At 39.6% G+C, this 16,168-nt stretch overlaps 1 protein-coding gene across 3 annotated transcripts in view; it reads right to left on the bottom strand.

Moving 5' to 3' along the window:
* ST8SIA1 (ST8 alpha-N-acetyl-neuraminide alpha-2,8-sialyltransferase 1) overlaps positions 1–16,168 on the bottom strand; it is a 129,370-nt gene that overhangs the window by 46,257 nt on the left and 66,945 nt on the right. For 2 of the 3 annotated variants that reach the window (XM_030804470.1, XM_003265592.4), the window contains exon 3: positions 5,775–5,884. The exons of the other annotated variant lie outside the window; for it this stretch is intronic. In XM_030804470.1, coding sequence (XP_030660330.1) covers positions 5,775–5,884 — 110 coding nt within the window. The remainder of the gene's footprint in view (positions 1–5,774; positions 5,885–16,168) is intronic. 3 annotated transcript variants of the gene reach the window in all.

Genomic DNA, 16,168 nt, shown 5'->3' with positions numbered 1-16,168 from the left:
CGCCCGCCTCAGCCTCCCAAAGTACTGGGATTACAGGCGTGAGCCACCGCGCCCGGCCAGTAACTGTTTTTTTTGTTTTTTTTTTTACCACCTCTCCCTTTTAATAGACATTAGATGAATAATTAACTATCAGCATCTTCCAAATGCTGTCATAAAAACTACTCCTGTTTAGGAAGAAAGATAATGTCAGCCAAAGGGGCAAATTATCTACAAAAAGAAAGAGACAGTAACTAGGAGGTATTTATTCCATTCAAAATATTTTTGAGAGGGTAGGACAGACATTCTTAGACTTGAATTAAAGCTCAGGACAGTGTGGTACACTAGAGGACATGGGACCTACAGTACCTCTGCACACCCATAAATCTCAAAAGACAAGGAGGAATTAATATATTTTCTTGTGTTTTTCTTTCTTTTTCCAAAATCAAAATTATAAGAGTACATTCAGGGCCATGTACTATTCACTTAAATCACAGCATGTCTGACTTGTGTGTGTGGCCAATGCATAGGCTGATTACTGGTGAAGGCATAATGGCTCATCATCCAAAGAAATGCAGTGATCCACCATCCTAGTTCAGCCAAAGGAAAGAGTACAGGTGATGTTTCCCTGGTGATGGGAACAGCCACCCCACTCCCACTCCCCAAACCCCACCCTGCCCCAGTTGCTCTCCTTGGCCACCATGTCTTATAAATGTTTACAATGGGAAATATGACCACTGCAAATTCAAATCCCATGGCTTTCTGCCTGTGGAACATTAGGCAAGTTAATTCATTTGCCTGACTTCAGTTTCTCCATTACACAAAATGAGGATAATGATTCTTCCTCTTTTCCTGAATTGTTGCAAGGACTAAAAAACATATGTAATATAAAAATTCCCTAACCTTGATGTGTACACTTAGTAAATATTCATAAATATCACAAATCAGAAATAGCATACAAAAATAATTAAATATATATTTATTATCTATGAAAACGCCAAATGGGCCTAGTTTCCATTATGCTTTCTTTTATTACTGAGTCCTAATTTCTCCTCTTCAACCATATGTCTAACTTGACTCCTACCACATTAGGGCATCTGTAACTTTTTATTACTTCAGTAAACCAAAGCATCATTTACTTGTAGGTAAAGATATGTTACAAATATTGCAGTCTCTGCTAGTTCCCCAACTACTAAATTTTCCTTACAAATTACCGTCAGTATCCAGGCACCCACTCAGCTGATCAGCTCAAGTTCTCTGATTTTGTCTCTTATTTACCCTGTGAGTGTCACCACATCAAGGCATCCTAGGCAGAAACTTGTCTCAGTTGATTTAGAATCTTCTTGTTATCTGCTCTTTGGTGATAAGATACTGGTTTTTCTGGTAGCTACCAACAGGTCAGTTAACCAGTCAGTGGCTTTTGCTGAATGCCCACTGAAAGCAAACACAGTGGGCATTATGGGGGCCTTGGGGGTAGAGCCCAAGTCAGAGAACCTGCTCTTGAAGTATCTACAGTCCAGTGGTTGCCCCATATCCCACCACGTGGTTTCCTGAGGATTCTAATGAGGGAGTGAGTTTATGCATTAACAGCCAGGCTCATCCGGCTGTGGTAACTGATTGTGGTCTTGTGATTTAATTGATCTTTGCAAAGAGGAAGATGACTTCCAGGATAAAACAGACTAAAATTTGGATACTTGTCTCTTAAAGAAGCTTTGATCTTAATTGCCCTTGGAAGCATGTGAGAATCCGCTATGTTACGCTAAAACTGTAAATTCTGAGTATTGCTGGAGAGTACTGTCAACATGTTTTGTCATTATTAAACAAACTGGTTTTCATGATTTCCTGTGTGTTCCATGGCTCATGTGTCTGGGTCTTTTCATATCGACTGCCACAGAGTAATAGCTCAATAAAAACTTGCAGGTATTTATTATCTTCTAGAACAGAGGGGAATGCTTAAAACCATAAAGATAACATTTTATATGAATTTTGATGTATTTCCAGAAAATAATGACAATACATTTTGATGTAAGTTTTTCTGGGTAAACTTTTTCTTTAAGTGCAAATATCTGTGACACTTTCTTGTATCTCTTCTCTCAGGAAAAGCACACCATAATTTTAGTTCCTCAACTCATAAATTGATAATTACAAAGATGTACACAAAAGGCACATTTAATACAGTCAAATTGTTTTAATAAGGCATAATTGTGGTGTAAAATGTTTCAAAGTTTGCATTATCGCTGTTGGCACAATTAACAAATATTAATGACTAAAGTGTCTTAGCAACTGTGCTCATGATCCTAAAAGAGATCTGATCAGAGAATTAATGAGAAATGAATATTATTTGAATTGGGATGTGGAAGTAAGTGGGAAACAGGCTTCATAGAAAGAAATCTTAAAGTAGAAAAATCATGAAATTACTTCAATTTTTTTGTATATGTGAGTATGCAAAACATACATTTGAGCATAATTCAAAAGGCACCAAAATTATGTTCCCTCATTCACGTCCCCAAGCCAACCAGTTCCTTTTGAGGATGCAATCCCTGTTAATTTTTGTCTGGCAAATCTTCCCAATAAATTGAATTCAATGATATTATTTTTTAAAGTACTGCTTTTGGCTACAGAGCAAATGTTTACTTTGAGAAATGGGAAATTGATTTTCAGCACTAGAAGATGTGTTTGAAAACATTTAAGCAAAGAAAATTATGAAATTGTTATATCCTAGTCCTAGGAGACACTTTGAACTGTAATCTGGTATATTATTGTGTATAGGCAGCGCTATATTTGGGTGTTCTCTCTCACTGTATCTGTCCATTACACACCCTACAGTCTAGGACCAGACATATGACATGCTTTCTAATCTATGTTTATTCATTAAATGTTTAATTTTGAATATATAATATCTCAATATATTAAGCATGCCCCAAAATGCATATTAAGCAATGATTTATTAATCGATCTGCAAATGGTCAAATAATTTTAAAATAATTTATCAACTTTTATTACTCCTATAATTTAAACCATACATAAGGCTTTTAAAAATTAAAATGTGTCATAAAACAGCACTCTTCTTGAAATTAAATCAAAGGCATATGCATACACAGTTCTAGTTATGGTGCTACCTTCTTTGAATTCTTTCAACCCTCATCTCCCCATATTTTAGAAACATTATGCTTAATATTGTGCCAGGCACTCTAATCAGAAGCACTCATTAATTCTGAACTTGAATATATCAACACCAGATTGCATATAAGGCCAAAAAAGTCTTGTTTACTTGTGATAAATATGGCCCACTGGAAACAACAGATAACATTCTATGGTGCCTAAGCCTAGTCTTCTACACATTAGTAAACGTCCATCTTCACAAATGGATGACACACACACATACACACTCATGAATATTACAAAAATACACTTATTGTACTGCACGAAGTGTATTTACATTTCTACGTGTATCAAGTCCACTTGAAATCACTTAACTTCTTTGAATCTGTGAGTTGAATACTATGAATTCCTTCTTCCTTACATAATTTTTGGAAAGAGTACAAAAACTAATAATACTCAAGAGCAATTTGAAAACTTAAACTAAACTACATAAACGGTGTTACAATGATACGGTATTCACACAGTCACAATGGGAAGGGCCTGAGGAATTGCCTTGTCCCGCTTCCTCCTACAAATTAGAAAGCTGGGCCCCAGCAAGGGTAAAATAATGCACTGTAGGTCACAGACCTAGTCAACAACAGCAAGGACTTGTCTCCTATCTCGCTGTGTTCTTTGCTGGCTCCTCAGCCTCACCTAATGCCAAAATACTGGAGAGGGTGCCTGAAGGTGGCTCAGGGCTCCCTGCTCTTCTCACCTATTCATGCTCTCTAGGTGATTTTCTCCACTCCAATGCCTTAAATACCTCTCTGGCTCCATCTCAAGCCACTTTCCCCACTGTTCATGACACTGCAACAGCACTTGCTGTCTTTCCCACCTTGGACTCTTGGGAAAGGTTGTTTCTCTGCTTAGGGTGAAATGAAGAGAAGACTCAGCTCACATGCCGCTTCTCTTGAGAAGCTCCCATGTGTCTGAATTCCCCCATGGTAGCAAACACATCTCTAGGATATAAATCCACCATATAATTGTTCAACACACCATCCCAGAGCCAGCTCAAGGCCCATATGTCATGGGTGCTCAATGAGCAGGTGTTGCATTGACTGCAACTAAAAGAACTACATTTGTACTTTTTCCATTTTTCTATTGTTTGTTTATGTTGAAAAGAAAAACTGCAATACAGAGAAAAAACTATGCTGAGGGTACCTGCATGAGGGAAAGGTGGGTATAGAAGGATCTAGACTCTCCTGCAGGCTTCACCAAGTGAGAAAAAAAAAAAGTCTTTCAAGGAGACCAGCTCCGAGAGGGAACTTGGCCCCCACAAGTACATGGCTTCTCTTGAAACCCTCTCAAATAAAGTCTTTACTCTTCCCTCTCCCACTTAGCTCAGGGCTCAGAGGTGGCTTAGCATTCTCTTGGCTACCTTTTTTCCACTCCTAGACTGTTACTCGTTTATACTTAAAAATAAACAGGAATACAAAATCTCGCTCAGCTTTCTGTCCTTGATGTTGCCGCGGTCTTCACCCTTCCTGGCCACAGAGTCTGCTGGCACTTGGTTCATAGTCATTTCCACCTCAGTGAGGCTTGAGGGTCCACCTGAAAAGTCCCTCAGAATCTATCCTCAAGCTTCCTTTATTTGCTCCATAACAAATGTTTTCTTTTTCTACAGCATGTCCACTCAGCCCTGAGATACCCCGAGCTCTGAAATCTTGCCCTCCAGAAAGCCATTCTTTTTGACTTTAGCTTCTTATTATTCCACGTCTCCTTCATTCATAGCCAGGAGCCACAACTTACCTCACCCCTGCTCTGAATGACCCCATCATTTGTCCCTTTCCTTTCTCCTTCACTCATCTCAGAGCTCTCTTCCTGCCCAGCCCAGATTTCAAGGTGTGTTACATTACACCCTCTCTAGCCAGAGCCCTCCAAGTTGTCACTCTCTGTCCTTCTTCCCTGTCACCCAGATAATCCCAAACCTGTCCTTATCCAATCACTTGCTGTCTTTCCTTCTACACCTGGCTGGTAAGCATGTCTGGGCAGAATCACCCAGCAAGTCAGGCTACTGACCCTACAATTTGGCATCTCTGCCCCTGGCTGAATATGTCTCAGCAATTCCTTTTCATGCTCCTGCAGGGGCCTCCTGTTTTTCCTGGAACTGATGTGCACATCACCACTCTGCTCAGTCCCTTTACCAAGCGTCCTCCTTGTTTGAAATTTACCCCGCTCCTTTGTTCGTTTTCTCACTCACTCAAAGATTTAATCCGTCTTCAGATCCCACTTGCCACTTACACATGCTTTGGTCAAAAACTAAGAATAAGGTATAGCATAAAATGAATCCATTAAAGCATTTATTCATAGAGAGTTGCCCTTAAGGAAAAGAACAATTTAAAAAGCCGGAATCACCTGACTGTACAATCTAAAATGAGATGTGAGATTTTCCACTTTCCCCTGCTCCCTTTATTCACAGCAGAGTGGGTATCTCTGTTCCGCCTGAGCCTTCTTGGCTTTGTACTTTCTCAGGGCATGTTCCCTCGCTCCCCTTACCCTTCTCCTAAACTCACTTGTCTATGAGCTGGAAGTGAAGCTAAGGAGCGTGCTACAACTGATTAATCACAAGTGACTAGTTTTGAAAAGCCCCAGGGCTTATGGGAGGGGTGGGGAAAAGGAGAGAAGGCAGAGGCCGCGCTGTGGGTGCTCTCTCTTACCGCATGACAAAATTTGCTTCATCTATTTGACGGCCACAGCCACTCTTCTTCAGAATCCCACCATTTCCCACCACCGCGCATTTCTTCAATGGCAGCTGGAATGGGGTTGCCTAGCAACAGAAAACAAGGCGGGTTTTCACTGCAAAGAACACACAACCGCTCACAAAATCATTGTTTACAGCAGACCCTTTGGAGGAATTTGACTGAAGACTGGGTCCAGCAAAAAAGAGCATGTGAAAAGAAAGATGCCAAGAAGTTTGTAAGGAACAAACTAGTCTGTTGCCTTGAAATTTAAAAAGCAAAATTTTAAATAAGCCTCCCTGAAGTGTATTTAAATATAACAACATTTATTTTTTTCATCTCCAATTGGCCATGCACATAGTAGAAGGTGTTTGCTAGGGAAAATTTAAAAAAAAAATACAAAGTAAACACAGGATTATTTTTAAAGCCATTAAGCTGGAAACAAATGAGCTCCATTCTCCTATGTGATTGCAATCTCATTCATTCATACAATCAGCCATTCACTTGACAAATGTTTCTGAACATTTCCTTTGCTAACTGTTGGGGAGAGATGTGGACAGAAGTCACAGGCTTGAGGGTTCACAATTTGGGATGTGAGGAGAGAAAGGGATGATGACAGTGTGAAAATATATACCTAGGTAACAAACTCTATTATAATGATGAAGTTGCTGCCAAAGAGATGCACACCGAATGTTATGGGGCAATCCACAAGGAGGAAGAAGGCATTTCTGCTGAGACAACTCGGGGAAAGCTTTCTCACTTGGGATGAACCTTAAAGAATATGTAGAATTCCTCCAGGCACAGAAAGCAGCGTAAACAATGACACAGAAGTATTTGCTGAGAGTAATGCTGTGTTTATGAGCAAATGAACACTCTGGGTGGGTCTGTCTAGAGCTTAGGATCCACTAAGGGGCAAGTGACTTGTGTAGAACCACATAGCATGTGACTTTCTTTCTGCCAACACTGAACTGGACTGCAAAGAAAATGTTCAGTGTATCTGAGTGTTCCCTGAAGTGCTATTTATAGTATGAATATGAAAACCCAGCAATAGCCCCTGAAAGTGAAATGCGTCATTCGGCCACTTCTAGCTGGGTCAGCAAGAACTGCCAGGTACAGAATTTCCTGCTTGCTGAAACGACACAGAGCAGCTGGAGTTCTTTAGGGAAAGACCTTACATATACACAACTGGCATCAAAAATAACCACCCTACATGAATCTCAAGCAAATAATATGGGTTATTCCAAAAGAACAAATCCAAAAGTATATGAATATACACTGTAAGGGCCTCATATAGGCAGGAAGTAGTTAAACCAAAAATAAAATTCCAGGAGTTTCTGTATTCATTGGTAACTGAGGTGGCCACTTAATGCAGCATAAGAAGAGGATTTTACTCCTTTGATTTCTAGTTGTCAAAGGAGCAGCCAGAGCTATGCAAATATTGTTGATAAAAATACAGTACTTAAAGTGTAATGTCTAAGCATTTGCCAGCAGAGAGTTAAGAATTTCCTGATTACTACACCAGAGACCAGCCCAACAAACATCAGAGCAGATCCAGAGAGGAGAGACAGGCAAGAAACAGAGGGCTTGGAATCAACACTAGAAAAACATCAGTTAGAGCTATAACTTGTTACAAGAAGATTTAAATACTTACATTCAAAGTAGCTGTTTGTTTATTCCACAAGTATTTACAAAGTGCCTACTATGCATCAGGCACTGCCCTGGGTGACAGGGACATAAGTAAAAATTCCTGTTCCCGCAAAGGTTATATTCTAGTGTGGAAAACAGATGATAAGTAAAGATAAATGAGTAAAATGAGCAGTGGGTCAGATGGTGACATGAGCTTTGGAAAGAAAGAAAGCATTGCCATGAAAGGATTAGGACATGAATTCAGAGAGGAACTGCAATTATTATTATTATCATTTTCTTTTGAGACAGAGTCTCGCTCAGTCACCCAGGCTGGAGTACAGTGGCATGATCTCGGCTCACTGCAACCCCCACCTCCGGGATTCAAGCGATTCTCCTGCCTCAGCCTCTTGAGTAGCTAGGATTACAGGTGCACGTTACCATGCCCAGCTAATTTTTGTGGGGTTTTTTTCTTTTTTTTTTTTTTTAGTAGAGATGGGGTTTCATCATGTTGGCTAGGCTAATCTCAAACTTCTGACCTCAGGTGATCAGCTTACCTCTTCCTCCCAAAGTGCTGGGATTACAGGAGTGAGCCACCGCACCTGGCCCCAGGAACTGCAATTTTAATAGGGTGATCAATGAGGAGCTCAATTTGTGAGCAAATTCCTGCAGGAGATGAGGTAGTGAGCCTCATGGATCCCTGTGGGAACCCCTGGTGCAGAGACCCTAAGGAGAAAACATTCCTGGGATGGGAAAGCGGGAGCAAAGAGCCTGTTGTGTCTGGAGATGAAGAAGCGAGGGAGGGAGAAGTAGGAAGGATATCAGAGAGTAGACTATTAGGGAGGTTGGGAAATGCATTCTGAAGGGCCTTGTAGGGTATTGTAAAGACATGGGTTTTTATTCTAAGATGAGAATCAAGTCAATGTTGGGTGTGCAAAGGAGTGACATTATGACATATTTTGGAGCAATCACTATACTGCTATGAGAACAGGCTATAGAATGTCATGGGCAGAAAGAGAGAGACCAGATAAGAGTCTTTTGTAAGAGATTTTGGTGACTCTTGGACTAGAATATGTCCAGAATCTGGCTGCTTCTCACTACCCCTATCATCGTCACTGGGGGTAGTGAGAAGTAGCCAGATTCTGGACATATTCTGGAGAAAGAGCTGCCTGGATTTGCTGATACAATGAAAACAGGGCAAGAGAAAAAGAGAGAAATCAGCGATGATGCCAAGAGTTCTGGCTTGAACAACTGTAAAGATAGACTTGCCATTTACCGACATATGGAAGATTACAGGAGGAGCAGGTTTCTGGGGAACGATTTGGAGTTCAATCTTAAATATGTCAAGTGCATGATGTCCTTTAGAAACCCTTTAGGTGGCAATGTCAAGTAGGCAAGTGAATATATGACTATGCAGTCAGGGAGTTGGTCTTTCCTGGAGACAGAAAATAGAGAGTGATCAGCATGGGCATTTAAAGTCAGGAGACTGGATGGTGAATGAGTGCAGAGGGAAAAGAGAAGAGGTCTAAGAATTGTCCAAGTTAAAAAAAAATAGTGTCTCCAGAAGAAAAGAAAAAAATTACATCAAATGCTACTGATAGATTAAGTAAGACAACAGCTAAAAATTGCCATCGAACTTAGCAACAGAAGGTCACTGGTGAACTTCAAAAAGATAGATTTAGTTCAGCGACAAGAACAAAAACCTGATCTGAGGAAGCTATACATACACATTTGCATATTTCTTTTCATATTGCTTATTTGAAAAATCTGAGTTTACTCATCTTCAACTAATATTTAGTTTGCTCTACAAAAGCCAACTAAAAATCCCTCTAATTGTTGTCAAAGAGTGGTTCTTGCTTGAACCTATTAGACTGGCAATTCCAGGTTTTCTGTCAGGAATCTGGCCCGAAAACAAACAGATCTTGGAAGCAGCAACATAGTCCTAGATATAAACATTACCTCCTAACTTCCAAACTGTGGAACTATGGAATTGGAAGGTGGGCTGTCAAACCCCTCTGTATTCTGCTTCCCGTCCTGGGAGGGGCCTAACCTCACACAGGCGTTCATGAAATTCTATGAGTTTGTGGATGTCAAGCATCTAACCAAGCCACTGGCATGGAAGTCCACTCATCTTCCTTCCCTTTTTCATTTCTTTCCTCCTTCTAGCAGAGTCTCCCTGGCTTGTTCAAGCCATGAAATGCCTAGATTTCATGGTTTCTGTAGAACATGGTAAAATAGTAATTTATCACACTACCTTAACAATTAGTAATAATTTTATTAACAGAAAACTTAGCTATTATATCCATGCACTAGTAAATACCACCCCCAAAGCCCTCAAACAAAAGTCCAGGGGTTTTAAAAAAAGCCATTTTGACTTTTTATTGACAAGCAATTTCATTTCATTTCAATAAATATTTCTTGAGTGCCTGAGTGCACTCTCTGGGCACTTATAATACGTCAATGAACAATAACAGCACACCAAAGCTTTACAGACAAAAAACTTAATTGAGAAAATACTATGGATTTTTATTTTTCTTTTTTTTTGAGAGGGAGTCTCCCTCTCGCCCAGGCTGGAGTGCAGTGGCGCGATCTGGGATCACTGCAAGCTCCACCTCCCAGGTTCACACCATTCTCCTGCCTCGGCCTCCCAAGTAGCTGGGACTACAGGCACCCGCTACCATGCCTGGCTAGTTTTTTTGTATTTTTAGTAGAGACGGGGTTTCACCATGTTAGCCAGGATGGTCTCGATCTCCTGACCTCGTGATCTGCCTGCCTCGGCCTCCCAAAGTGCTGGGCTTACAGGCGTGAGCCACCGCGCCTGGCCGAAAATACTATGGATTTTTTAAAGTAATTGAGATAATACTCTCATTAATACTCACAGAATACCTCTCAATTTCTCAGTTTGGCAATGGTCTATGTTTTCCAGAATGATGTATGAACAAGATGTTTTCCTTTATGAGTATACTTATATAGAAAGAAGTTTGGTCATCCATTGCCACGTGAACATTATTATTTTAACAGAGAATATTTTTATTAAGGCATTGCATGCTGTCTTTTCAAATATGTCTCCTTGTACCTATGCAAGAAAATAATCTACTGGATTTGAGAATATAATATACTATAACACTCTTGCTAACCTTAAAAAAATCTACTCTAAACGCAAGGATAAATTAGACAGATTAACTATAGTAATGAGCTCAAGGGTTTTTTTCTTTTTTCTTTTCTTTCTTTTTTCTTCCCTTTTTTTTTTTTTCTAGACAGGGTCTAGTTCTGTGTCACCCATGCTGAAGTACAATGGTGCCATCACGGTTCACTGCAGCCTTGATCTCCCAGGCCCAAGCAATCCTCCTGCCTCAGCTTCCCAAGTAGCTGGAACTATAGGTGCATGCCACCACACACAGCTATTTTTTGTATTTTTTGTAGAGACAAGATTTCGCCATGCTGCCCAGGCTGGTCTCAAACTCAGATTCAAGCAGTCTGCTCGCCTCAGCCTCTTAAAGTGTTGAGATAAGGCATGAGCCACTGCGCCCAGCCTCACAGATTTTCTATTCTTGCTCAGCCACTAATCATCCTACAGATCTTTGTCCAGAGTTTTTTTATCTGTAACTGTTCCATCTGTTAATGGCTATCTTATTAGTGACCATATTATATTAATCATCTGGATTGAGATTTGTCAGGCCCTTCAACCCCTCAGTGCCTCACTGGAAACAAGGCATGATAAAAAACCATCTGTTCCATCTTCCAGGACTATTATGAGAGTTAAAATAAGGTGAGGCATTTACCATTATCAGTAACCTCTGAAGTCCCATATAAATATATTATATGAATTCATTATTATGTACTAAGAAAATTGCATTCCTTAGGGGAAAGTTAGTATTTTGCTAGACCACTGTAATATTTAGTCTATATTTGTGTGAAATATTTTCAATTTCAAAGATTTATATAGTTGTTTGTTTTTTTTTTTTTTTGAGACAGAGTTTCACTCTGTCCCCCAGGCTGGAGTGCAGTGGTCCAATCACGGCTCACAGCAGCTTCAACCTCCTGGGATCAAGCGATCCTCCTGCCTCAGCCACCAGAATAGCTGGGGCTACAGGCACATACCACCATGCCTGGCTAATTTTTGTTTTTTGTTTTTGGTAGACACGACGTTTCACCATGTTACCCAAGCTAATTTATATAGATTTTGAACAAATCAATATTTTTTGTCATTGGTCCTTTGAGAGTGTATTTGTTTGTTTTGTGACGGAGTCTCGTTCTGTCACCCAGGCTAGAGTGCAGTGGTGCAATCTTGGCTCACTGCAACCTCAGCCTCCTGGGTTCAAGCAATTCTCCTGCTTCAGCCTCCCGAGTAGCTGGGATTACAGGTGCCTGCCACCACGCTCGGGTCTTTTATTTGTATTTTTAGGAGAGATGGGGTTTCACCATGTTGGCCAGACCTCAGGTGATCTGCCTGCCTTGGCCTCCCAAAGTGCTGGGATTACAGGCATGAGCCACCGTGCCCAGCCAAGAGTGTATTACTAATACAACTTCTATCAAGCCATGAGTTTTAATAACATATTTTTGTAGAAATCATTGCAGGCATCATATCTTTTTTTTCAACACCTCATATCTGGACTAAGTACAGATAAGATGATCAACAAATTGTCCAATAATTAGTTATTTAATCACAAAATTTTCCTGGAGCATCTAATCCATTCTCAGCAGTTTTTGGACCTAAAATGGCATTTCCTTATATTGTAATGAATATATAAATTAATCTCCAAATTTGAAGAACAAGCATGAGCCCCATCACTCTAAATATGAACCGATCAGTAAGGCCATCCAGTGTGTTGCTTCTGAGATACCCCTTATCCTCATTTTCCACAGTCTGCCTCACTCGTGCCTCTTCTCAAATAGCCCTAATACCTAACTTCCCTGTTCATTCATCAACTTTTCATTGAGCACCTAGTATGGGCCAGGAGCTGTTATGGATGCTGAAATGTGATGGTGGACAAAATAGACATGTACCCCACTCATGCAGCTTACACGCTAAATAGAAAAACAGAATTTAACAAACATGACAGGAAAATGCAGAGTGCTATAAGGTTAGGAAAAATTTCTCTGAGGAATTAACATTTAAGCTGAGATCCATAGCTTTAAGTATATGAAAGTAGTTGAGATTTCTGGTCTATTAGATAATATTAGGAAGGTGAAAAAAAGACAAACAAAAATTAGGATCTTTGGTGTTTTATAGCATGCATGAGAGTGAAAAGACTTGTTAAATGCCAGCTGCAAACATATTCCTGGCTGACAATATGACTTCTGGAAAAATGCTATTGAAATCTGAAGAATTTAAACCCTGTTTGTTGTGCCTTATGTAAATAGTACTGGAGCATCTCAGAATGGTTTTTATAATTAAGTCAACAAAGCATCATTTACCAGAGTCATTTCCAAAGCCCGAAGCCCACTTCTTCCTCCTCTCCTTGTGCAATCCACACAAAGCAACAAAGAGCTGGCGAGCTGGGACTCCAGCCCCAACCTCGAACAGCAGAGCCAGCACTGACCTCGACCACTGGCACAAGGAGACTTTACACCTACTCATCTTCCAACCCACAGACATAACTAGATGTCTTGAATGATAATTGTGTGACCTCTAGAAGCACATGAGTTAACCACCACAAATCATTCATTGTTGCAGAGTCTGAGCTGGTCTGGGAGGCAGGGCAAAAAGTAGGAAGTGCATGGAGAAAAAGAAAATGTAAACCACTTAGTGCATAGAGAATTGGATACAACAGTAATTTTCACAGGAATGCATAACATTTTATTAAGAGCACTTCTGATTACAAATTAAGTTACAAGAGCCTTTGTGAGAGTCTGCCTTTGAGGCATCTCTACAATTTTAAAAATCAGCATCATGCATTGATGTGAAATCAAAATCTAAGAATTAAAAAGAAGTTCTTTAAAACCACTACAGGGCAGAACAAGAGATTGCGGGCAGGCTGCAATGTCCTTACATCCACATTATAAAAAATAACTAACCTTAAATATAGATTTCTTGAATCCTTTTCGGATTCTTTTTGAATCTAAAAACTTCAGAATCCCTGAAGCAACCAGCTCAACCAGGAATCTATCAATAGTGGAGTTCTGTCAGAACTGACCTAAGGCCTGAACAGATATGAGGAGGCTCTGAGGCTGTGGGGTTTATGAGAATTTAGTGCTATATTGAATCAATTTAAGCAGACTATTGGCCAATTAAATATGTTTAATTTCAACAATTAAGCAACGAACAAATATTCGAATAGTTCTCTAGCTTTTGAAGATGACAACAGGAGTCTCCGTGTTTTAAGTTTAATATAGGATATATTTATTATGATCACTCTTAACATACTTCACTGCTTCAGTGTAAGTTTCTGAGATGCCCTGAGTAATTTCTCACCTACTTTGCTTGTGATCATTCTTCCCCTGGCTCCCTTCTGCCAATCCCTAGTTCCTCTTTTATCTGCAGCCTACATTTGTTGCTTTGTTGGTTTTATATGTTGGGAGGATGCCAAAATTATTTATGAAAACATATTGTTTTAGAAATTTAAAATAAAGAGGTTACCATAACTAAGTTTTGTTGATTTTGTTACACATTTATGTTTATGTGATACCCTTTTAGCTAAAACAGTGATGCTTACTTTCACAGTTGGCAATATAAAGAAAAATTGGTGTTTTGGTTGTTGGTGGCAAGAAGGTTTTGTTGTTCTTGTTTGTGTGTTTATTTGCCCTAGTAATCCCCGCCAAACTCTTTTCTCTTTGACAGGAAGGGGGAGCAGGTCTTCCTTCTCATGTAATTGTGTTTTAAAGCTAGAAAAATTACCCAGCCACTCAGTATTTAGAATTGTGGCATGAAGTGCCACAATCAAGAAGAATCAACAGCAGTGTTAGCTGCAGGTCTCAAACCATATTGGAAAAGCACAGAGTTTGCTTTGCAAGTCTTCAGAGTGGTCTGAAAGGCTGTCACTACATGCCACCTGCTATCAGTCATGAGGTCAAAACATATGTTTGCCCTTCATAATGAAAATCTCAAGTTTTTGACCATAAGAACATCAACTCACACATCTAATTGCACTCTGACCCTTTTCTTTCCGTATACCCTCACCCACGTATCTTCCTGGACTCCCACACATAATTATGCTTCACCCATACACATAATTTAATTTCTTGCCCATATGTTAATTATATCCTCAACTTAGGCATCTAAATACACACCCCTGCCTCACATTTAATTATAGCCCCCCTCTTATGAATGTAATTACATCATTCAGCCTCCCACCTAATTATGCCCTCCTTAATATATTTAATTGCACTGCCCTTCTCCAGGACCTAATTACATTCTAACCAGTGCATCAATCAAGCCCCCAACTCTCCAGCAATACTCCTCATATGAACATCTCTTTATCCTGTACCCCAGTCACTTTATTATTTCAACTAAGGACTGGCAATTTCCCACAAGCGAATTCCTAGCGAGCATGGTGCCCAGCTAAACAAACAAAATAATGACAAGATGCAGCCGAATCAAAAGCAGTTTTGGTTCTTTCCAGTAAGTAAACTAACACATATTGGCTTTTTCAGTCATTTAACTAGCCCCTTGGAAGTCCAAATTAAAATTTCAGTTGTTTTCTTACTTTGCATACGTAAGCATTTTATGATGAAAATATCTGGTAATTAGTTCACTTATTTCAGAGAAAAAAATACTTCTCATTATAGATATTTAATTATTAAACCCTTTAAAAAACATTACACAAAATTTTCCCTGAAGATATTTGTACATGCTAATTATAGAATATTTGTAGTTTCCTACCACTCAAGGACTTTTAACTGTTCTTCAATTATATGAAAACAAATTTCCAGAAAGCTGCTGCTAAGATTTGTATTCCCCATTCTATTAATAAAATTGTGATTTTAAAAGGATAACTTCAGGGTTATGCTTTCTACACAAGACGCTTCTTTGGAAATTGAATGATGTGAATATTTACGTAGTGGATGCTATTTGCCTATTAAAATTTCTTACTCAATCCATTATAAAAAATAACACGAAAGCATTCCAAAAAGTGTTTTGTATGTTTCACATATGATCTGTTATTCTGGATGCAACTCATGTGGCATCAGTTCATGTGCCCATGCAGCAGATTTATTAAACATCTCATAGTCAAGTCCCAATGAATTGAAATTTTTCACTGATGTTGTTTCTGAACCATAAGGTGACAAAGACTGTGTCTATACTTTAGGGCAGAGGTTGACCACATTTTAAAAGTCCTCAAAACTGTTTTCATGATGGAAAGGGAAGGAAACACGAAGGGCATGCCCAACATTTCAAAGGTAGGGCCAATCATCTTAGCAGTGGAGCAGAAAAACGGAGGAAGCAGCAGCAGGAAGAACTAAGCTTCATGCCATTGCTAGACGTCATATTTGCAATCCCCTCATTGGAAATACCACTGAAAGATTCATTTTCTCCAAATACAGAAAGCACATCTTCATGCTGATGAGCATCATCTTGTAGCCCGCCTGCCTGCATCCAGTCCCTGCTGTTAATGTTCCTCTATGACCACTGGCAAGTTACTTAACCTTAGGCCCGTAGTTGTCTCACTTGTAACAATTGTACTGACTTCTTACAGTTGTTGTGAGAATTAAATGACTTATGTCTGGCACAAGGTAAATGATCAATAATTGTTATTTTTATCTTTAAGAGATCAACATTTTCTCAGCAACACAGACTAGAAATCTCAGAG

The sequence above is a fragment of the Nomascus leucogenys genome, chromosome 23 (genome assembly GCF_006542625.1).
Source record: "Nomascus leucogenys isolate Asia chromosome 23, Asia_NLE_v1, whole genome shotgun sequence".
NCBI lineage: Eukaryota > Metazoa > Chordata > Mammalia > Primates > Hylobatidae > Nomascus > Nomascus leucogenys.
Note: the sequence above shows the minus strand (reverse complement) of the source record. Positions and strands in the feature narration are given on the sequence as shown.